At 46.7% G+C, this 24,663-nt stretch overlaps 1 protein-coding gene across 7 annotated transcripts in view; it reads right to left on the bottom strand.

Annotated features, from left to right (window-relative positions):
* The window catches only part of Sfswap (splicing factor SWAP), a 70,077-nt gene extending 46,188 nt beyond the window's left edge, over window positions 1-23,889 (bottom strand). For 3 of the 7 annotated variants that reach the window (XM_076922999.1, XM_076923001.1, XM_076923002.1), the window contains exons 1-7: window positions 23,525-23,879; window positions 20,971-21,140; window positions 20,226-20,357; window positions 18,076-18,161; window positions 11,219-11,444; window positions 9,563-9,675; window positions 8,313-8,448 (exon numbers count right to left, since the gene is read on the bottom strand). In XM_076922999.1, the coding sequence (XP_076779114.1) occupies window positions 8,313-8,448; window positions 9,563-9,675; window positions 11,219-11,444; window positions 18,076-18,161; window positions 20,226-20,357; window positions 20,971-21,140; window positions 23,525-23,742 (1,081 nt within the window). In that variant the 5' untranslated portion in view covers window positions 23,743-23,879. Of the gene's footprint in view, window positions 1-8,312; window positions 8,449-9,562; window positions 9,676-11,218; window positions 11,445-18,075; window positions 18,162-20,225; window positions 20,358-20,970; window positions 21,147-23,524 lie in introns of those variants that run through there. The other 4 variants (XM_076923003.1, XM_076923004.1, XM_076923005.1 and 1 more) reach the window with 2 other exon arrangements.
* Window positions 23,890-24,663: the final 774 nt, after the last annotated feature.

The raw sequence follows: 24,663 nt of genomic DNA, 5'->3' as shown, positions 1-24,663 counted from the left end.
CAAAAGATGAACCACATATGGACCTCAACTGGAGATACTGTGCAGGGAAAAACAATCTGGTCAGCCACAAAAGTGAGATTATGCAAGCAGGAATTACAGTTACAGACAGAACACACACATTCCTCATACGCTCTCCTCACATGAAGCTAATACTCCTAACAAAAACCAGGAATCAGGGGTGAGCAAAGGGAAAGTGATCTCAGAGCCTTGGGACATGCCAGGCAAGGGCTGCACCACTGAGCTATTAAAAAGCCTTGGGAAGGAAATTAATTTAAAAAATTCCCAGGAACGCATTCGATCTCACACAAAACCATGGAAACACCTCCTGTTCTTACTGGGGCTGGGGCTGAAGCCAGGGTCCTATGCCTACCCTGCAAGTGCTGCCTCCCTCTAAGCTCCATCCCCGACCTCTGGATCTTTACTCAGAACTAGAAGGAGACCTTTCAGGGCGGGCTTCTTGAGTGGTGAACAGCTACACCTACAGCTCAGCACTGAGTCTGGATTACAGGGTCTGACTGAGCTTCAGTAAAATCTTCCTACCATAACCACGCTGCTTAGGTTTTGCTGTGCAGCTGCAGGTCGTCCCTCTCCTCTGAGGTGAGGTAGTTCCATGGGCTTGAGCCTCCTTAAGGAAGCACACAAAAGCCAAGAAATGCTGTGCCTTCCTTGCTTCTTCCTACCTCCCTTGACTAACAACTACACTACAAAAGAAAATGCCACAATCATAGCAACCCACCTGTTAAACACTGGGACAGGGACCAGTGACATGCCTGACTGGGTAGAGGGGCTTGCTGCCAAGCCTGACAACTGAATTTGATTCCTGGGACCCACATGATAGAAGGGCAGAATTGACTACTGCAGGTTATCCTTGGAACGTCCTGCATGTACTACATTGCACATATGATAACACATATAAGATAAAATGTAAAAATATAGTAACAACATGTAAACTAGAATAGGGCTCGGGAAATGGCTTAGCAGGTAGAACTGCTTGTGCACAGGCCTGATGCACTCAGGTTGATTCTGAGAACCCATGCCAAGGGAGAAGGAAGAACTGACCCCACACAATTGTCTTCTGACCTTCCACAAGAACACTGTGGCACACATCTACCCTTGCTCACATGCAATCGTGTGTGTGCACACACAGAAAACTTAGTCACAAGGAATACTTTAACTTTATTTATAGAACATTGCACAAAGCATTGTTGGCTCTGACAGTGGACAATATTTCAGCATTAATTCCTCTTACATAATTTAATTATACTCTTCTATGAGGGTTTATTGCTAAGTAGCCAAGTAATATAAAATAGGGCTTGAGAAATGGTTCACCATCAGTTAAGAAATAAAAGAAATTGTTAATTTCATACATCTTCATTTAAAAGCGCTTCTAGAAGAAATTTTATAAAATAATAAATAAGATGTTCTTTTTCCCAGGCTGCCCAAACCTGGGAAAATTATGAAAAGGCAGCCACAGGAGCCGGGTATATCCCGAGCTCCTGAATACACACAAAAGGAAAAAAGAAGCACTAGCTTTGCGAGCAGAGACCTACGGGGCCATGTGCCTGGACAGCAGCTGGTTGTGGAGGCAAAGTAAAGTTGCACATGAACATGAAACTGTGGAATGTGAATGTGAGCTGTGAAAAACTCACTCAGTAGTGGAACCCTAGAGATACCTGAACACTCACTCGGTAGTGGAACCCTAGAGATACATGAACACTCATGCGGTAGTGGAACCCTAGAGATACCTGAACACTTGAGGAGGCTGGCATACAGCTCAGTGGTACAGCTTTTTTTTCTAAAATGCATGAAGCCCTAGGCTTGTCACCAGCACCACCTCGGACCAGGTGTGACAGGGCATGTCAGCAATCCTAGCTTGTGGAGATGAAGGCAGGAGAGCAGGAAGTTTAAGGTCATCCTTGGCTACAAGGCTGAGTTTGAGGAAAGCTTGGGTTACATGCCTCACAAAACAAAACAAAAATCTGCATGTCTGTAGGCAAGGAGCTGCTCAAAGAGGCAGGTAAACCACCACCACTCCTCCTAGCTTCCTTCTCCCAGTTCTCAATGACACTGTGCATCTTCTGTCACCTACACAGACATCCCTTCCACCTCACCTCATGCTTGCCTCCCCCCGGCCCCCCACATCTCTCCTTTCTCAAAAGCCACACACTCTATGGGCCCCCAACAGTGCAGACAGCTCTACTCAAGCTCTAGCGCTCAGGAGGCAGGCAGGGGAGCAAAATACCCATGTAGCTGCCGCTACGCTCCAGTAAAGAGAGGCCCCTCAGCCTTTGGCTACTACTGAAGTCTTACTGAGAATGGGTATCCGGGGAGACTAACGGGATATGCTTTGGATGTGCATGTTAGAATCTTACACCTAATGCCATTCACACTGCCTGCTTACCCCCATAATCTCACTGATAAAACCACTGCCTGTCAGTTTCCTCTTTGCTGCAGTGATGTCTTTTTCTCCATTCAGTCCCTTTGGTTATGATGCCCACGACTGTGTATATGACATTTCTATGGCCTCCAACCCAACTATGCCCTGATGCACTGTGGAGCCTTCCTAGGAAAGCCATCTGAGGTGGCTCTGAGGAGACCGTCACTTATTTCCCATCTAACTGTGAAACTTATTTATACATTAAACATTCCCCCCCATTTCCTTAACAATTTCATTAAAAACAAAAAAGCATTAGTAGACATAATCAAGTGTTGACAACTGGCTTAAAGTAGAAGTCCTTTCTCCTGCCACAGTCTTTCCTTAGGAGAGTCACCCCATCCAGGCCTCAAACTCAGAAGTCAGCTGGTGGACAGCCACAGGGCTCTAGCTGGCTCTGTTTTCCAGACACGGCTCTTGACCCCTGGTTGTGCCCACTTTCAGGCTCTCCTCTGCACTTCCCTCTGTAGAGCCAGATAGTGCGGGGCTCTCTGTGCTAAGCCTGTAGGAGCTCCATGAGGGGCAGTGATTCCTCCTGACTCAGGAGCCTGTGCATGACACACCAGGCACACTGGGCTCCTCTCTGGAAGGTTGAGATTTTTGCTTTTTATCAGATTTTCTCTTAAACAATTTCCTTTCAGTTAAAGTTACTGTAATTATGTATCTGGTTAAATTTTATGCCAATACACAATTTAAATAAGAAGAGAATTGCTGTTTCTGTGAATTTAAAGTTGAATGCTTTGGAAAAATTGGATAAAAAGCCAAGTGCTTTAAAAAGCTACTGTGCAATTACAGGAGGAAAAGAAACCGTTGAGGTTCCAAATAACAAAATAAAAAGCCTACACTGCAGGGCCGCAACATTGGATGCCTGCTTCCCACGACAGAAAGCCTGAGTGGGATGGTGATGACGAAGGTGGGGGACATGCTTTGCTGGAGCCCAGAGTTGAAAGGGTGGAGAAGAGCACATACGAGCTCTTTAAAAGAAAAGACGGTGGGCCAGTGACATGGGAAAGGTGCTTGCTTCCTCGGCCACCAGCTCGCCCTCCCTCCCTGCAAGCCTGGCAATCAGAGTCTGGTCCCAGAACCCAGGAAGATGAAGCAACTCCACTCAATTGCTCTCCCACTGCCACATGTGTGCTGTGGCGTAAGCATGTGCTCACAGTGCGTGAGTATGTGCGCGTGTATTAAAAAGATACAGAGCAAGCCCAGCAGGCAGGGCTGGGCAGCCCGGTGACAGTGGCTCTGCTCTCTGAAGTCTGGTATCAGATCCACACTACCATCTGCAGACCTGTTTTCACTACACATTTGTGTTGTTAAGGTATCAACTATTTCATAGGCTTCCAATAGCAAAGGCCCATTTCATTATGTCTCCTGTAATAGACTTCTTTTCAAATTTCTCATATTCTGCCTTACTGTTGTTTAGATAACCAGGGAACTTTTTAAGTAGGAAAAGGAAAAAAAGAAAGACAATACAAGACAAGACCTCCACAAATCACCACAGGTATTACTTGACCATTGCAATGTGAAATCTTAAGATATAATAGAAATAACTATTTTCAATGTTTCATTCAGAATATAATAAATTACCATTCTGTATGTACAAATGGGAAAACCAAGGCCTGCAGAAGTATGGCAACTCATGCAGACAGGGTCTCACGGTGCAGCACCTGTCTGGCCTGGAACTGTGTATGCCAGGTAGGCTTTGAACTCAGAGATTCACCTGTCTGTCTTCCAGGTGCTGAAATTAGAGGTACAAGCCATGAGGCTTATTTCTGTGTGTATGTATGTGTGTTGCTATGTGTGTTTGTGACTGCAAAGGTCAGAAGAGGGTGCCAGCTCCCGTGCAGCTGAGTTACACCCTGTTGACATGCATGCTGGGAACTAAACTCAGATCCTCTACAAGGGTAGTATGTGCTCTTAACTGCTGATCCCAATCTTCAGGCTTCTTTACGTTTTCAGTCACTCAATAGTAACCGAGAGCCCTGTGTGTGCATTCCTAGAGTAAAGCAAGAGGGCACAGGAGCAGGTCCGGTCTGACCTTTATCTACGTGGGATCCATAGGTACAGACACATGGCTGTTTAACACACCAGTACAACAAACACAAAGTGGGAAAGCAGGGCATATATGGGCCTAGAGAAGCATCATGACCTTCTCTGTCCCTCTGACTACAGAAGCCTTGTACATCTTTCATGTTAACAATCCTCTGTGCCGACCTCTCTATCAGCCAGACAAGCTGCAACAGAAACCAGGCACACTCACTCTGTGTCGAGTCCTTACATTGCTACCCAAGCCCCACAGTCACAGGCGCTCCCTGCTCTTGTCCTGTCGGCTAAGTAGTAAGGCTTGGGGGACACTTGCCAAGGCAGGAGCAAGGTTATCGAATGATGGTGATCATTCACACATATGCACGAGTCTCTCTCCAAGTGTCATTCCACCCCTCTCTGGAACATTGTGGTGAAGAAGGAACTCCAAAGAATCTGCTAAATTTAACCTTGATACAAACTGGGATAAGCCATAGGCCACTGCTATAAGCAAGGTTCTCAACATTACAATCACCCAACTGAGAAGGGTTAACAGTAAAACCCACTTGACAGCCATAAGCTCTGAGGGCTGGTGGGCAAAGCACTTGCTGTGCAGGCTTGGTCACCTGAGTTCTATCCCCAGACCCTAGTAAAGGTAGAAGAGCACCGAGCCCACATGCGCCACTCTGTCATACACACACAGTAATAAGAAAACAAAGAGATGTTGGAAATAAAAAGAACAGTGGGAGAAGGGCTGGCGACACTCTGTACAGGACCCAGCAGTTTTCTCTGTTAACACTTAAGCAATTTAATCCCTCTATGTGGATGGATTTACCACAAAGGAACTAAAATCAACAGCCACAATTAGTTTTCCACTATTTGGCTGTATTTAAGTGCTGTCCTAATGGTTGGCTACAAACCAAGTTCCACCCAATTGAGCAGAGCCAGTGCTGTTCCAAATGACCAGCAATGGGCCAAAGAAACACCAAAAAATTCATATTCTGGCCACTTCAGAGCAGGTGACAAAGCCTTTGCCGGAGATCTGGACTCAAGCAACCCTAACAGCCTACCTAGCCATACGACAGGAGAAACAAGCTGAAGCAGTACCCACAGAGACAAAGTACGGAGGAGGCAAGCGTTCCAGGAAGGTACCTGGCAGAACTGGAGCCCTGGAGAGACCAAGACTGTTCCTAACTGCAGCAGACCCACAGCCAAGGATGCTGGGACTTTTCGGTTACATTTTAGGCAGTTTTACTGAGACCTTGATTCTAAGCTCTAGCCACCAGCCTGGCTCTACTGTAAAACCAGAGTCCACCTGTTGTACCCAGTGATTTCTTGATCCTGGGTACGGGGCTGTGTGGCTCTGAGGGCTGTGGTCCTTGTAGCTGATAAAAGGAGCATATCTGAAATCCACCAACCCTATGATATCTGTTTGTTCTCACCACCTCCAGGGATCTAAACAACCCACTCTTCCTTATGTCAGGACAGTTCATCAAGGCCTGATGTCCTCTTTGGTCAAGGGCAGTGAGAGCAGGACTAGCCCTCAAGTAGAACACAGCAAGCCTGGGATTTCCTCAGAGCCACAGGAAGGACTGTGGGGTCCTAGGGCCCTGTCTTGAATCTGCATGATCATCTGATATCCCATACTGGCAAAGTTTGCCTCAGGCCACTCTTCTCACTGGACTGCACATCATGAGTCACCACAGGGCTGTGATGAGTCAGCCTGCTCCACCATCCTGCTTTGGCCACAGGGTCTTGGCACAGTGTACCACATCTGACCTCTGTGTGTAACTGTTCCCTTTAATGATGGAGTGAGTTTCACTAGTCCCAATTTCTACTGCTCTCTTCTATGGCTATAAAAGGATACAGGAACATGAATATACAACGCATCTGAGTCTTGGAACAGAACTGCAGGGATGAACAAGCTGGATGGCTCAGCCTGTGAAGTGCTTGCTGTGCAAACATGAAGGTCTGCCTTTGGATGCCTAGGGCCCATGTACAAGCTGGGTGCTGTGACTTGTGCCTGGGAGGTAAATGCAGGATCCCTGTGGCTTGCTGGCCAATCAGTCTAGTTAAATCAGTGAGCAATCCTGTCTCAAAAACAGTAAGGCAGAGAATAATCCAATCCAGGAAGGAACCCAACATCCACACATGTACACACAGTTTCAAACACACACACACACACACACACACACACACACACACACACACACACGCACGCGCACATGTGCACACGCACACAAAAACAAACACATACACATCTACCTCCCTGACTCTATGAATACACACTTAAAACCCAGAAAAGCAGGAAAACAGGCATCCATGAGGTGGGGTGGGTGCCAGCACACCATTCCCTCTCTGCAGTACAACCAGACTGCTTGGCAGAGCCTCCTGCTGCACTGATTAGGTCCTTCATGAGCTTGCCCTGGGGCTACACAGGGCATGGGACAGGCAGGCTCTGCACCTGTTCCCAAGCATGCACATGTGCCAGCAGGAACCTCCAAAATGCTGCAGGGATGACTGCTGCTGTCGGACATGCAGCAGGATGTAGAACATGTAGCCCGCAGCATGATCCACTTCATCATTTCAAGAAATGGTCTATGTTCCAGCCCAGTTTTTTTCTAGGATATGCTCACAAGGTCCACTCAGAAATCGATTTTTAAAGATGAGGTCTCGGTATGGTAACCCAGTTTCTCCTTAAACTCAGACATCTACCTGCCTCTGTCTCCTGAATGCTGAGATTCTAAAGGCCTGTGTGGAGACAGAAGTGCAGAGGAGCTAGCATATATACAGACTGTTCATTCTCAATATGGTAGCTCCCTCTTCAGTACAAGAGCCCACCCTGCAGGCGTCTCACTTCACGTGAGGAATACAATCTGCAGCAGGGCACCACAGCCCAGGCTGACCCTTCTTTGCTGAAGGTTCCTCTTTCACACCACACTCCCACGATGCTTAGCCTCAGAACAGCAGTGAGGCCTGACACTGAACCTGGGACAGATGTTCTGATCACTGTCCAGAGTGCTCCCCTTCAATGCTTAGAAAGACAAGAGAGCAGCTATCGTAAGATTCCAAAGAAACAAAATCCCCTGCATGTTACCGCCAACTCTCTCCATTCTTGGGTCCCACAACCACTATTCAAGCAGCTTGGATTCAAAATACAAAAAGAAAACAGTATATTTGTATCAAACAGGCACGAATTTTTCCTTATCACAACACCTTGGAGCAATACAACATTAACAACTATTAACATAGCATAGCATTTACACTATATTACAAGCTCTCCAGGCAGGATTCTCAAGGCTGTGAGAAAAACCTTGGGTTTTCCTATCTGTTGGGGGCAAGTGGTATCACTGAAATCAAGCCCTGTAGAAACAGGATTGACTGTCCATGCACAGCAATCGTAACAAGTGACCCCACTTTTTCCTCATCCCTGCTTGCTGTTTTCAACAAAACTGTCTGCCTAATCCTGTGCTGATACCAGGGCATTATTGGAGCACCAAACAACTCTATAGCACAGACAACACTGTGCTGTCTTCCCAGTTTCTGCTCTTGCCAGTCTTACGGGTCTGAGCTTTGTTCAGCACAGCAAGGTTTTGAGCCATAGGTGCCACTTCACAGGCTCTGCTGCTCTAGCCAATCTTGAGCTGAAGGAGGTGTCACTGTGGCTTTGGGAAGTGGGGTTGGCTGCTGCTTACTCTTCTGCCCTTGCCTGACTCTTCCTTTCAGGAATGCAGAGCCACAGGCACTCAACCATGAGTGCCTCCCTCCCTCCTGTACCACAGAGGTCTGGGGAGTGATAGCACATGAGATGTGGGGCTGCGAGCTGGACACATAACAGGGCACTCTGGGTACTCACAGTCGGCCGTGTACTCCACCTGGGAGGGCTGAGCAGGTGTGCCATCTGCAGTGGGTGGGGCTGGAGCTGAGCTGTCAGCCTGTGCTTTACGGACAAGGGCTGCTAGAGGGTGATCCGGGTCCACCACCTTCAAGGGCTAAGGACAGAGAAGACACATGGCCTTAGCATTTCTACGTTCTGAACCATGCACAACTTTGCTGTTGAGAAGAGACTCAACCTTACAGTACTGTGGGCATGCCTTAAGAAAACCTCAGATACAGTGAAAGCTGCCACTGCAGAAGAAAACACCCAGAAGAAAACAACAGGAGCCGGGAGGCCATGGAGGCAGAACTGCATGCATGCATGAGTCCAAAGTCAGAACCACGCCTGAGCACAAGAGTACTCCCACAAGCACACTTGCCTTGATCCTGCCTGCTCAATGCTGGCCTACTGGCTCCAGTATGGCTCCTGTAACTCTCCTCCTTGCACCTCTGAAAACCACCATCCTCAATCCCTCCCCTGAACATGCCACCACCCATGAGAGCATACACCCAAACACAACCTTCTTGCCAAGAGCCACTGTTATTTAAGCTGGGGACACACACAGAGGTCCTGTCCACTTGGGGCCAAGTGCTCCACCTGGCTGTGAGTACCAAAGGAACTAAGCGGGTTTCATCTCCATAACAACTTCTATGCAAAGAGCGGAGGGAGCATCAAGACCAGACAGCAACTCACACAAACTTCAAACTCTCTCCTTCCTTAGTGGGGCTTCTCATCAACAGCTCTCCCCCTCCCCTTAATCAAGAGACATTCCTCCCAGGCATCCACCAGACTGTGTGACTGTGGAGAACCTCACAGATTCTGTCTTCTACATCACAAATGGCAGTCTCTTAAAGATGAGAGGAGGGCTGGAGGGAAGCACACATTTAGGAACTCTCTATGAAGGGAACCAAGGCTTCAGGAAGCAGACATTTTAAAACCTAGAAAATCCAATCCTACTCAATTCCAATCCACACAACAAAACAGCTTCCAAATCTTCACCGACACTATTTATATCATAAAACAGCAATTGTTTGCTCGCAGACCTGTAATGTAGGCACGTAGGAAAACAAACGCTTCATTACCACATAGGACAGAGAAATGCAGACACCTCGGTGATAAAAAAAGATACAGCTGCACCACAGGAAATGGCAGGCTTTGTGTTTTCAAACTAAAGGAACAGCAATTTCATGACATTGTAAACACAGCCCAGTGAGGGAGGAGATAAAGACCTTCATCAGCTCTTCCAGGCGGCTGCTCTTCTTGGAAGCAAAGAGAGACGGGTGCAGGTAACTCCCATCTTCCTCATCATCTTCCTCTTCATTGTCGGAGGTTGGCCCAGACTCTGGAATTGAATTCAAGACATTGACTATCAGGTTTGATGGCACATACTTGCAATCCCAGCATTTGAGAGGCACAGGCAGGAGGAGAGACATAAGTCTCTGGGCTAGCCTGAAACTCTACCTCTCAAAATTCTTCATTTTGGTTTAATTGTTAACATGTATTAAATTACCACTATATTCTATAAATGTGCTCCTCAAGATCATATTTAAAGAGATTCTGCTTAGTGGCAGGTACTTGTAACTAATCCTAGCACTTGGGAAGTGGAAGCAAAAGGATCAGAGTTCAAGGCTAGCCTGGGGTTCATTAGCCACAGTTTCAAAGATCAAAATAAACATGGGGCTAGAAAGATGGCTCAGGAGTTAAGAATATTAGTTGTTCTTCCAGAGAACCTATACTGGGACCTCAAAACTGACTGTAACTCTGGCTCCAGGGGACTCAAAACCTTGGCTTCCACAGGTACTCAAACAGATGTGGCATAAACTCAAAAAGACACAAACACATACATGTAAATATATAGGTTTTTCTCCTTCTGAAACAAGGTTTCTGTGTAGCCCTGGATGTCCTAGATAGAACTCACTCTTCAGACCAGGCTGGACTTGAACTAAGAGATCCTCTTGCCTCTGCCTCCCAAGTGCTAGGATTAAAGGTGTGCATCATTACTGTCTGCCAGATAAAAAATAAATCTTAAGCAAACAGACAGACTGACTGACTTTGGGAGCCAGTGAGTTTTATCCCCAGAATCCACTTGGTAAAAGCAGACAAATGACTCCTGCAGATTATCCTCTGACCCCACATGTATGCCATGGTGAGAACAGGCCCACATACAATACAAATAAGTAAATATTAAATAGCAACACGGGCTGGGTGTGGCAGCACAGGCTTTTATTCCCAGCACAGTCAGAGAGCTGGGTGTAAGTTTGAAGCAGTGGGGGAATCTACATAGGGGGAGGGGAGGGTAAGGGGAGAGGGGAGGGAAGGGAATGAATACAAATGAGTTGTGGAAAAACTTAAAGGCCAACAAGGGCAGAGAGCATACATCAATTTGTTCCCCTTGGGTATCTGTACACAAAGCCCATGGGGTAATGTTTCTCATGGTTCTACAAGTTGTTCAGAAAAAAGCCAGAGAAGGGAGTGCCTCCTTCCACTTCACTTCCCAGCCTCCCTTTGGCATTGACTGGAAAGCTATAATGGGAGTTTTTTCTTTCCAAATGGGCAAACCCCTTGATTCATGAAAGCAAACATGTCCTACGCACTGTCCAATGCACTGTGGTGCAGGCATTTACACCAGAGTGAAACAGTCTCCTCTGTAAACTGTTAAGCAGCCAAAAGAGAGGAACCATTTGTAGCCAGGATGACCACTTGTCTCACCAATATTTAACATATTCCAACCGTCTGGACAGTACGGACTGAGGATGGAGACTGACGGGCCAACAGAGCTCAGCAGCAGCAGACAAGAACTCAAGTTTGGGTTTCAGTCTTGCTCCTGAGAATGGGACCTTCACACTTTCGCACCGCCCTCCCCACCCTGAGACAGGCCCACGTACTTTTCTTCTCCTCACTCTTGCTCTCAGCTAGCACCGTGTACCGTCCTTCCTTCATGGCTTTCTGGATGAATTTGTAGTAGGGGTTGAGGTAGTGATCAAACCGCAGGAAGTCGAACTGCGAGTTTCGTGCTTGCTTGGCCTTCAGCATGATCTCGAACTGTGCTCCCTGCTTGCATACGAAGTTGGCCGTGCGCTCGATGATGGCATGCATTTTGGCTGTTGGTGGCTAGGGAAAAAGTCATGTGATCAGTCTATGTATGCAACACCCACAGGCATGCACATGCAAATAAGTTATGTGATTTAATAAAATAAAACAGCTTGGTTTTACTGTTCCAATTTAAGAATAAGATATTTCAAGGCTATCAAGATGGCTGAGCAGGTAAATACACTTATCACCAGGTCTGACAACCTGAATTCAATTACCAAAATCTATACGGTGAAAGGAGAGAGGTCACTCCTGAGAGCTGACCTCTAACCTCCATTTGTGTATTGTGGCTCATATGTGCCCACAATGTCTCCAAATAAGCAAATGTACAATATTTTTAATATCAACAAAGAGAGTTTACACTAGAAAGTTACATGGAAAAAAATATTTATGCAACCTCAGACCTCATCCTTTATAAAATAAAAGTGGCTTAATTTCTGAAATTTAGTGGCTAATTAATAATGTCCTCCTCACTTTAAAAAGAAGAAATGTCAAGACCAGCAAGATGGCTTATGGGTGAAGATGTCTGCTGCTAAGCCTCATACCCTGAGCTCAATCCTTGGAAGAAGTGGAAGAGGTGACCCCGTAAGCTGTCCTCTGACCTCCACATAGATACAGTGGTGCACGGTGTCCCCCCCTCCACCAAACAAATGAATTGTAATAATGCATTTTTTGAAAAGAAGAGCAATGTCTATAGTTTTAAAGTTATTTGGCTCCTGAATAAACTAGGTTCCATGTTAAAGGAAACCCAGTGTGCACTGGGACATAGGCCCTGACGCAGACTTTCACCAGCTCTGGCTTAACAAGGATTCACTCGCAAAAGACCATTCTATAAACTTGTCAAGGATCAAGGATCACTGCAGCACGACCCACAGAGGTAGGCATGACTACACCACACCGGCTCTTGGTGGACCAGGTCAACGTGCTGGTTCAGTGTCTTAAATGCAGCTGCTATAACACTGTGACTACAGTAGCTCTAACACAGCACCGATCACTGCACAAAAACAAAGCATCTTAGTTTCTGGTTTTGTTTTGGTCTTTTTCTTCATACTTCATTTTCTGTATGTGTGTGGGTGTTCTAGTGGAGGTCAGAAGACAAACTGCAGGAGTCAGTTCTCTTCTACCACATGGGTCCCAGGAGTAAAACTCAGGTTGTCAGGCTTGACGGCAAGTGCTTCACCTACTGAGACAACCTGCTAGCCCCAAAGCATCATGTAAACATTCCTCATGACCTACTACCAGGATAATAAAATATAAAAAAACCCTATTTCTCCTGGAGAAAGCCATTTATAGTGGTCAATTCTAACTGTCAACTTGACAGAATCTAATATCATCTGAGAGATGGACCTTTGAGCATACCTACTGAGGATAATCTTGATTACTGTTAACAGAGGAGGGGAGACCTGCCCACTGTGGGCGGCACCACACCTTGGCTTGGAGCTTGGACTGTAAGTAGAGAAGCAGAGCTGAATAGTAGCATACACTCATCCCTCTTTGTTCCTGATTACAGATGCAATGTGAACAGCTGCTTCAAGCTCCTGCCCTCTTGCCTTCCCTGCCAGGATAGACTGGTCCTAGAACTGTGTGAGAATTAAGCACTTTCCCACTTAGGGTTGCTTCTGTCAGGGAACTTAATCCCAGGATCAGAGACTAAGGCAACATTCTTTGCATCTTTACTATGCAAATCACACATTCTCTTTCATTTAAAACCATCACTACCATTCCAGCACTACAGAATACTATTTTAAGAATATACTTAGTAAGCCTGGCATAGTGGCTTTTGATTCCAGCACTCAAAATGCAGAGGCAGGGAGAGCACTATGAATTCCAGGCTAGCCAAGGCCATATATTAAAACCCTATTTCAAAAACAGAACAAAACAACAATGCTACAAAAAAATAAAACAAAAAAACAAAACAACATCAACAATAGCTATAAGGACTGGGGTACAACTTAATGGCAGAGCACATGTTTAGTACCCACAAGGCTCTGGGTTTGAACTCTGGCACTAAATAATCACATACAAGCCCAAACAAACAACCAAACAACTCCCCTCCACCTGCAAACAAGCAAAAAACTCAAATCCACAACCTGTTATGTATGCATATCACAAAGACTACATGGAAGAAGGGAAATGTTCTGGTCTCATCTATGCCTAAGTCCTATGTTGAGAGCCTTCTCCCTGGAAACTCCATTAGCTGGGCCCTAAATTGGGCAGTGGGACAGTGACAGCCACAGGACAGGAAGCTCAAGGATAGATTTCCCAAGAGCTATGAGAAGTTCTGGACAGAAGAACAGGAATGGACAGGTTAGGAGGAAGGTGGTAAGTAGGAAGGAGTCTGTGAGTCTTCCCAGTGAGAAAGAAAAGAAACGTTTTGCCCATAGGTCAATAAATGCCAGATAAGTCACAGGACAGACAAACAGACAGATACAATCATGGAAAAACTACCAGGAAATGTGGCCACTGTCTCCCATCAACTGGGAGTGGAAAGAAGTTCTCCCAAACCAAGCTTCAGAACACTGTGGCACAAAGGATAGGGAGACAGAACTTCGGCAGCATGTGAAAATCATCTGGAGAATCTCACACTGATACAGGACCTGATGCTAAAGCAGCACCCACAGGTGGGGATGAGGGCCCCTTCTTTTTCACAGATGAATGGACAACAGTCAGGAAAGCTCAGGGTTTCTTCTACGTCACATGAGTTGGATTACCAGATAGGAATACAAACAAGCACAGACGTACGGGCACAGGCCTAGGGCACAGCATGGCCACAGAAGTGCCTACTATCCCATTAAAGACTTAATGTTACATACAACACCTAACAAGCCCTGTCTCTCCTTTCCCACTGCCCAGTATATTCTGGAACATGTCCTAACAGGCCAGCTAAGCAGCAGAGTTTCTGGGCTCCTAGGCCTGACCAGTGGTGGGTTGCAGAATGCAGTAAAATGCAGTGCTAACCCCCAAGGAAGCCCTTAAGTCCATGAGCACCTAGAAGACATCCTTCACAGTTCAAGACTCATGACACTAGGTGCAGCACCCACGTCTGCCATCTCTAGTGTCTTGGGACTGAGAAGGGAGTGAATAGATGGGCTGAACAAAGGAGCCTGCACTTCGCCTTACAAGGTTTCACAGGGCAACACTGCAGCCAGAACAGGTGGCTAGCTCATATGTGGGACTCACAGAAGGACACAGGGTTTTAGATATCTGGGAAAGAGACAGCCAGGTTTTCTGTTTTTCTTCCTTTGGAGAAGAAAGACACATTCATAAAGGTAGCATTAAAGCAAAAACAAAAGGGGTTGGGGATTTAGCTCAGTGGTAGAGCGCTTGCCTGGCAAGTGCAAGGCCCTAGGTTTGGTCCTCAGCTCTGAAAAACAAACAAACAAACAAACAAAACCCAAAGGAGTAGTGGGGCAAATGTTTAATCCCAGCACTCAGGAGGCAGAGGTGGGCGATCTCTGAGAGTTTGAGGCCAGCCTGGTCTACAGAGTGAGTTCCAGGACAGCCAAGGCTCCACAGAGAAACAAAAACCCAAAACCAAAGCAAGCAAACAAACAAACAAACAACCCAACCCCCTCTAAAATCCAAGGTAAGGTAAGATCATCTGAAGAGCCTGGGTCTACAGGCTCACAGGCACGAGGACTGGGAGGGAAGCAGCAGGAAGCAGGCAGTGACCCCAGCTGCCTTGTGTCCACTATGTTCTACCCAACTGCTCATGTGAACCAAGAGCTCTGTGTGAACCAAGAGCGGCGAGAGCACATGCCTCTTTACCCACCTCTGACCCAGCCTTCGAGCTCAAGGTCTCCCACCCTCAGCTGCCACAGCAACACCCATCCACATAAGCAATCCACCACCTATGCTTAGTTGCCAACCAGAACTGCTGCTACCAACACTGCCCTCTCAGGTTCCCCACTGCCAAAGGCTGTATGTATCCAGTCCACTGCCAATACCATGCTACAGTTTTACTGTCTACCCAATGAAGGCCCAAAGCCACACCTGACAGTGAGACAGATGGGGAAAAGGCAAAGGAGACTCTCAGCCAAGGACTCAAACAGCCACAGGCACTTGTACGAGCCACAGGCACTGTATTCAGGGGCCTCTCAAACCATGATACTGAAGAACTGTGGGAACAGAACAAGCCTCCCTTAACTGCCTGTGGGTTCATGGTAACTATTAAACAGCTTAGTGATGTTTACACAGCTGTTAAATCCTGTAACAGGAACTAAGCCATCAACTTTCTATTGTACCTATGATGGTTTGTATATGACTGGCCCAGGGAGTGGCATTATTAGGTGTGGCCCTGTTGGAGTAGGTGTGTCACTGTGGCTGTGGGCTTTAGGACCCTCATCCTAGCTGCCTGAAAGTCAGTATTCTGCTAGCAGCCTTCAAATGAAGGCGTAGAACTCTCAGCTCCTCCTGCACCATGCTGCCTGGACACTGCCATGCTCCTGCCTTGATAATGGGCTGATCCTCTGAACCTGTAAGCCAGCCCCAATTAAATGTTGTTCTTTTAAGAGTTGCCTTGGTCGCCGGGCGGTGGTGGCACACCTTTAATCCCAGCACTTGGGAGGCAGAGGCAGGCGGATTTCTGAGTTCGAGGCCAGCCTGGTCTACAGAGTGAGTTCCAGGACAGCCAGGGCTACACAGAGAAACCCTGTCTCGAAAAACCAAAAAAAAAAAAAAAAAAAAAAAAAAAAGAGTTGCCTTGGTCATGGTGTCTATTCACAGCAGTAAGACAGTATCTTTGTTTTTATATTTGAACAGACATTAAAAAAAATCTTTAGTGTGAAAAACAAAAGGGCTGAGGAGAAGGCGCAGTGGATAAAGAGCTTGTTGCACAAGCACGAGGACCTGAGTTCAATCCCCAGCATTCATGTGAAGGTGAATGGTTTCTGAATCTGAGGGTGACTCATAGTCTCTATTTGCAGAAGTGTACACACACACACACCACCTCACACTTGGGAGATAAAGAGGACCCCAAGTTTGAGGCCGATATAGGGTATACAAGATGAACCTGTCTCAGAAGATGGGGCAGAGGAGGAGAAATGGCCCAGTATCAAGAGCACAGAGTGTTCTTGAAGAAGACCCAAGTCTGAGTCCTAGCACCTTCAGGCTCACACTTGCCTGGAACTCTTTTTCCTTCTGGCCACCTTAGATACCTGCATACATAGTTAATCTTAAATGAATATATTTAGTATAAAATATAGGTAATATAGCAAATGGTTCTTTAGGTTCAATTTCAATGATAGTCTGCTGGGGATTGCAGAAACAGCACGTATCAGAACCAATATGAAATGGAAAGATGGCTTATCGATTAAGAACACTTTCTGCTCTTCCAGGGAGCCAAGCTTGATCTCCAACACCCATCTGCATTAGGCAACTCCAGTTCCAGAGAATTTCACACCCTCTTTTGGCCTCCGAGGGAACCTGCACTCATGTGCACAAATCCCCACAGATGTGTATACTTTAAAATGAATCTTAAAAAAAAAGAAAAAAAAAAGCAAAATAAAACTAAAAATATGTATCACCGTAAAACTTAGGATATTAACTCTTCAGATAAATATTTTCAGGTCTCACCAAAGCAAAAAAAGTTAAAAGAAGCAAATCTAACAGTAAGCACACAGAAATTTCTACCCAGATTTGTAAAAGACATCAAAAGGAGGGCCAGGCACCAATTTCACTTACAAGATGCAGGAAAAGAGCAAGAACCTCAAGGCCATGCTGAGCTGAGGGTGGCCACACCAGTGTGGACAGTGTCACAGGGACTGTGGGTGAGTCATGTCCACCTGATGATTTACACTGCCAAGCACAAAACCTGGAACAGTTTTACCTTTGACACTTTCACTGCCAGTGAGTGAAAATAATGTCCAAGAAAACACATATTCCTGACACGGCCCCTCAGGAGCCCTTTCCAAACATGGCTTATAAACACTGGGCTACAGGCACATGCCTGCTACCGCAGCACCTGGGGGGATGGAGGAGAGAGGATCAGGAGCTCAAGGCCAATCTCAGCTACACACTGAGTCTGAAGCCAGCCTGGGTTCCATGAAGCTCAGTTTCAAACCTGATTTAAAGGGGACTGTTGAAACAGCTTATCAGATGAACCACCAACAGAGACAGGCAGGTGCATTCACAGAGCCCTCCCTCTGCTTTCCTCATCCACGGAGGGCATCCAGGACACATCACATGGACCCAAGAGTGTCCAGTGAATGTGCGGCAAAGAGCAAGTGGCTCCACAACTCACAGCAAAGTGAGAAGCAGGAACTCTGCTGACCACAAGACTGCCCTGAGCACAAGAGTTTCCAGACTGGTATGTAGATGGCAGCATCTCAGCCAAACCCTGGCTTGCCCAGTCAATCTCCAGCCCTCCTCCTCTGTTTTAGGGGATAGGCTCCCAGTCTGGAGTACTCAGCTGACTTGGACTTGCAATCCTTCTGCCTTAGCCTCCCAAGCCCTAAGACGACAGCTGTGCACCACCACACCTGACACCCGTTTTTCTTCTGAGGTAAATGGGCTATGCTCTTTATCCTAAAAGTCACAAATGATCTTGCAGCACAAAGCATCTAAACAGCGGCTGAGTTTTACTTCACACTCTTAGACACCACAAAGAGCAGCAGCAAACCACTGGGGGAGGCCAGTGAAGAAGCACACATACCAGCTCCACGTCAGACGGGACACTTAATCCTAAAGGGGCGATGAAAGGCTCTTCATTTTCTTCCAAGTTTTCAGCCTCATTTTTTTCTGTTAAAAAAAAAAAGAAGAAGAAGAAGAAGAAGAACCTCAGCATGATGAGCAACCAACAGCAGGCAAGGACGCAGTGTGGGCTTTTCCTGACTCTGTACTGGTGCGCTACTCCTTCTGGAAACCCCTTCTAGCTTTCTGTTTCATGTTTTGAATAGCATCATTCATGGATTCTGCAGAGGTGGGGGAGATGCAACAACAGGAGCATGTTTCTGGGCCAGGTGGAAATCTGGACTCCAGTCTAGGTTTTCTTCAACCCCAGGACTCTGGGCATAGGCTTCTGTTACATCTGTCTCTGTCTCTGTCTGCTTTAGTGAAGCCCAGCTCACTTGCATGGCCACCTTCCCCAGAACACAATGCTTAAAGCTTAGCAGGCACTCAGTAAATGTTCTGTGACTGTATGTCTAAATGTGGGCACGAGCTTGCCACAGTGCACACGTTGTTTCTGTAATCTTCAGGCTACTGAACAGGGACTCCCACTCTACCTCCCAGAGGCTCCTGTTAGCACTTTCCAGCTTTTACATGGATCCTCATAGACGTGTATCTAATTCATTTACCAACTTCCTTAGACCCCTGATGATAGATCTTAAAGTCATTAGTGTCCTCTGACATTACTATACACCTACTATCTCAGTCTGCTCTGTGCTAACTGGGTAATTTTCTTAGCATGCTGGGGATAAAGCCTAGATCTGCTCTACCTCTGAGCTAATTCTGCCTCTCCCAGGCTCTTGTTTAAGACGCATTAACCGGCGTCAAGACCCCCTTCAACTATTTCTGTGGACCCAAAACAGTAACAAAGGTAACCAAAGTCTGGAAAATTCAATTCTGATCACCAAACTGTAAAGCAATCAAGTCATTGCCATCCAAGCAAACAACCCTCTTAAACGAAAGTACTGAAGACAGATTTCTAAACCTCTCTCAAGTCCATTTAACATCTGCCTGCTACACACTGGACAGGGTCCTACACATTACTCCTTTTCTGAATTCTAAGGTACTAATACACTTCACTAGCCAAGTGAATACCAATTTATACGTTATTTTGTGTGTGGCTGCACAGTGTGTGGAGGTCAGAGAACAACTTGTGGGAGTCACTGTGTGGGTTTTGAAGCTCATATCACTGTTACTGAGAACAGCTAATGTGGCACTGATGCTCTCAGGGTTCACAGAAAGACTCTGCTTACACTCTAAGTGCTTGGAGCTTTGACAGCGCAATTTCTTTATGGTCAAAGTACCACATTAGCCTAGAGAGGGCACTGACTTTAAACTTTAATGTTATACTAACAGTCTTGTTTTTTCTTTAGTGTCAACAGCCCCTCAGGCATTTTTCTACTGGACGCTTCTGCTAGAAACAGGATATGCAGAAAGAGATTCATAGGAGACATAGAATATTAACAATTGCTAGGCAAACCTGATATCCAGATGTTCCCAGAATGGAAACCCACTATGGAAGTGGGGTGGTTAGAGTAAGAATGGCCTCCATAGGCTCATGCATTTGAATCCTTAGTCACCAAGAAGTGGCTTAAAGTCACTTCTTATAACATTTCAAAGAATTAAAAGGATTAAGAGGTGTGGTCTTGTTGGAGGAAGTGTGTCACTGGTGGTGGGGTGTGAGGTTTCAAAAGCCCATGCTTAGCCCAGAGTCTGTCTCTCTGTCTAAGGATCAATATGTCCTCAGCCATTGTCCCAGCACCTGTCTGCTGATATGCTCCCCACTATAATGATAATGGACTAAAACCCTCTGAAACTGTAAGCAAGTTCCAGCTAAATGCTTTCTCTCATAGGAGCTGCCTTGGCCAAGACCTGATGACTAAGACAGGAAAAGTGTGTGTTCGATGCAGAAGTAGGATCCCATAAGAACTCAGTGAGACCCACCCTAAGAGGAGCAGGCGAGAAGCCTCTGGATCTGGGCAGTTAATCAAAGTCAAAACTACTGCCTGTCTACTCTGCTCACAGCTCAGCTCCTAGTCTCTAGCTTTGCTCCAACAAGAGAAGGGCCCTCACTAGTGTCCCAGACGGTGGTGCTGTGGTCACTGCCCACCAGGAACGAGCTTTCCTTCCCCTTACCTCTCTGTTTGGAAGGCTCCTCTTCTTCTGTGGGCTCTGATGGGTCGTAATAGTCACTGCCGTAAGTGAAGCCTACGGCGCTGTAGTTCCCGTCCTCTGCCAGGGCTTCACTCAACCTTTTGTATTCTTCCTCTTGAATAAAAATGAGAATCTTATTAACAAAAATGGAAGTTTACTGAGAAAAACTTCATACACTTCTAGAGTGCAACTACTATCAGTGAAGCATACAATACACCTTTCCAATCTTTTTTTTTTTTTTTTTTTTTTTTTGTGGAGAAAATGTTTCTGGAAACAACATTTGGTATCTATTGGCATGTACTTTTTGCCAGTACGTGTTTACCCACAGATAGAAGAATACACATCTTTTATGGAAAATTTCTTCCTGCTGAGGAAATTTTGGGATTAAGAATTGTATTAAAGATCATTAAGGCAAAGACAAGAACATCGATTTTAATTCATACGATACTGTTAAAGAAGAACAGTTAAAGAGTTTTGTTTTTTGTTTTGTTTTGTTTTTTTTTTTTCAAATCCCAGTCTGCCCTCAAAAGCTGGGAAAATTCTCTGTGGTTCTACATATAAACTATCCTGAGGTCCTCTCAGAACGCAAAGACTCCTGTTTTTCCAATCCACTGGGTACTGTCAAGATAATATCAGAAAGAGTGAGTATAAAAATGAACCGAGTAACTTTTTAAATACTTAAAATTTTAAAAAGGTGTGGCTAAAGTAAGTCTTTCTTGAGCAGTACCTTGCCTTGCCTCCTCCTCAAGCAAGTCCGTATGCAAGGCTAAATACCTCTCTTCATCACACAGCGCCTCTACCCGCGCCTCCTCTTCCGACAGCTGGTAGTCTCGGTTCCACGTGGCGTACTCAGCATCGTACGCAGAGAGGTCATGCAGGTGACCACGCCCGTCGTATCTGTAATGTGAACATGCTGGTCACTGGAGGGAAGTCTACACCCATGTTGGTTGCTTGTGACACTCTATGCACATACTTACCAATTAAAATAATGAAATAAAAATATTAAAACAAATGCAAAGCTTCAGATTTATACTTAACATGACTAGTCATCTCTCACCTACTTTTAAACTGGAATAATCATAACCAAGTCTAAGCACCTCTCTACAGCACAGCAGAACTTAGAGCTAAAGGCAGACAATCCTTTAGGGCAGAAAAACGTATCCCCCTTGCTAGCAGTTCTTACCATGTATGCTTTGGTCAACCATTCAATGCCACTTGCAAAAAAATATCTGTTCTCAGTAGTTAAATATTACAGCTTACATTCACACAGACCGAGTCCATAAATACCTATCCGACAGAACCAAACGGGCGAAATTTCCTCGCTTCTTCCTGCTAGTCTCGAACTCTCAGGAGAGATCTTCACCAAAGAAACTTGCGTCCATTGGAGGTAAAATCTTGGCTAGGCTCGCCCCTAGCCACTTGGCTGAGGAGAGAAGTGCTGGGTTATGTGGTAGAGAGACACACATACAAAGGAACAGTGACATATACATGCAGTTTAAGGAGGTTCACTGCAAACACGGCAAAACCATCAGAAGGCGCAGCATCAGTATGTCCCTTTTAACTTTAAGTCCCAGGATGAAGACACATCGTTGAAGACCAATGGGTTCTTTATCAAATTAGGAATAAGAAGAACACTTTCTGCTATGTTTGAACATAAGACTCAATGGAGATGCTGTCAATGTACAACTGCCAGACAACAAATCAGTTAGTGAAGTTTAAGTCTCAAATTTAGGTTGCACAGGTGAATGTGGAGTGACAAACCAAAGTTTGCATGATTTATTCATGTTGACTTTTGTGATGGAGACCAAATTAAGGAAGGAAAATGCACACCACAGGAAAAAGGCCAAAAATTCCTGGGAACCCCAACGGTTTTATTTTATTATCAAAATCTGCTTAACTTTGATGTAAACCTCCTTAACTTACAAATGAATTATTTTCAAATATTACACATATACATGTGTGGTGTTTGCTCCCCACCGGTTTTGGAAGATCTAACTCAAATCACGCACAGAATGATCTGGAAACTGTCTATGGAGTAGAGGTTTCAGCATTTGCCCAACTTTTAACAGTACACATCACCACAAGTGCCTGGGAAGCATCATCACTTGCTATCAACCGAGGGTCAAAGGCAGAGCACATTCCAGCAGAGTGGACCATCAGATCCAGAGCCGATCTGATCTGCAACACCCCCTTCACAAGTCCTTTCTTCCTAGATCACTCCCCAAATGGAGATGTAAGGGATCGGAAAGGCCTACTGGTCATTAACGTGTCCGTTCTGGCCAGCTCAGAGGTAATCCCTACAGTCATGCAAGTTCCAAGTCTTTGCAGAATCCAGTTTTACTTGTCTCAAACGATGGGTTTCCTTCACTTGGAGAAAACCACTCCACAGCTTACTGGTTGCTCACAGTTAGCCTTTCAGTCCTGGCCCCAGAAGCAATATTGCCCAACGGAAGGACAAATACCCAAACCCGGGATGGTGGAGAAGGAAAGAGGGACTGAAAAATGAGAAGAGAGGTGGGGAGCAAACCACCCAATCATGTAATGCCATCCTTTTCAAATCAAACACCTTCAGAAATCCACGTTCCCACCCCTTTACCCTCAACTCAGGGTACCCTTAAGTGGGTGTGATTTGAAAAGAAACAACACAAAGGTAAACCCAGCTCCACCCTTCAGCTTTAGAAGACAGTGAAACCAGCTCTAAGAACACTACCCCTAAGAGCAAGGTCCGCACGGGGTCGACCGGCTTCCAACAGACAGCAACTTCACCAACTACCGCGGTTGGTCAAATGGTCGCATAACCGCGGGGAAGGGCTCGCCGGACGCCAAAAGTCAAGCCGGCCAGAGACGGTTCAGGCTAACTCACGGGGTCCAAAAGAAGCTTCTACCCACGGCCTCGGCGTGCGGCGCTTCGGAGGAACAAAGCGCACTCCCGGGCTCCCTCCCGCACAGCCAGCGGAGGGACAGCGGCACCCGCCCCACGGCGCGGGCGGGAGGCCCGGGCAGCTTCCACCGCGCTGAGTCGCCAGCAGCAGCCCGGGCTCGAGGGGTTGCGGGAGCAGAGTCGATCCCTCCGGCGACGGCGCGGCGCCAGCTCTGGCCGGAGCCTTAGGGCCGGTTTCACCGTCCCCTCCCCCCGGACGCCGGGGAACGTGGGGGCAGGGAGGCCCCCGAGTCCCCGGGCTCCGCAAAACCCCCTTTTCGGTCCTGGCCATCAAGTCAACATCAGGCGAAATCAAGCGGGCGAGGGAGGGGAGGGTCGACGGGTGGGGGGAGGAACCGACCTGTCGATGAGGATCTTGTGGTCCCCCATCCAGGGGATGAGGTGCTGTCCCTGTTCTTGGGCCAAAGCCCGCTCGTCGTCGCGGAACAACTTGCAGGCATAGCCGAACACCAGAAGCTCCACCCGGTTGCCCCCAGTGCCGGTGCCGCCGGGCCCGGCCTCCTCCTTCACTCCGCCCTTCCTCTCCGGCTTGGCGCGGCCCCCGCCGGCACCGTACATGACAGCGTCCCCGACGTCCGGGCCGGTCTGCTGCTGTGCCGAACAACGTCCCTGATGCCTCGCCTGGCCTACCCCCTCAGTCAAAGGCGCCGCATCCTCTTCGCAACTTCAACACAGCCGCCATAGCGAGCCACAAAATGGAGGAAACGCAACTTCCGGTAGGAAGCCCGCACTTTCCGGAAGTAACAGTGGTAGATTCGCCACGGCCACAAGCTGTTTGAACAGCTAAAAAAATATGTAGACCTTAGTTTCTGTTGCCCAATTTTATCTTGCGATGGTAATTTGTGTTTATGGAAAGAAATTTATTTCTGCTTTTTTTTGGAGACCTCCTAGGATGTGGCGAAAGCGCGATTTGTGGCCGTGCGCCAACTCCTGTTGTAGCTGGAGGGCGGCCGCGAGGTGTGGAGGCAAAGTGGTATCTTGTTGGAAGCGCTTCTCAGCTGTCTTAGTGAGACCCGCGGGCTTTTGCTGATTTCTAACATCCCGGTTTTTAGATCGCTAGGAAGCCTATCCCTGGCCGTCTGACTGAGGAAGTTTCCAAGACTTGTGAGCCCTAAATATTCGAAGTGGCGGGCTTTCAATGGCTAGGGGCTTCAGTGGCGGAGGAAAACTCCACTAGGAGACAGCGCGGCAGGATGTTTCCTTCTGGGAAGCAGATTTTTTTTTTTTCTTTTTTTAAAATACAGGATGTTACTGTGACCCAGATTGGTCTCGAACTCTGGCAGTCCTAGCTCAGTTAAGATGCTAATATATCGACGTAAGCTCTGCTGGGCTGCAGTTTTTCTGGTGTCTGACCCTGAAGCTTGGTTTATAGTTGAACGGACGGAACTCCAGTGGTCCTAAGGGAAAAAAAATCTCCGTGTTTCTTTTTCCTTTGTCAGTTCTGAACAGGGACCCAAGGCCTCACCATTGCTAATTAAA

This window comes from Arvicanthis niloticus, chromosome 24, assembly GCF_011762505.2.
Source record: "Arvicanthis niloticus isolate mArvNil1 chromosome 24, mArvNil1.pat.X, whole genome shotgun sequence".
NCBI classification, from domain to species: Eukaryota; Metazoa; Chordata; class Mammalia; order Rodentia; family Muridae; genus Arvicanthis; species Arvicanthis niloticus.
This window is presented reverse-complemented; position numbering and strand designations above follow the sequence as displayed.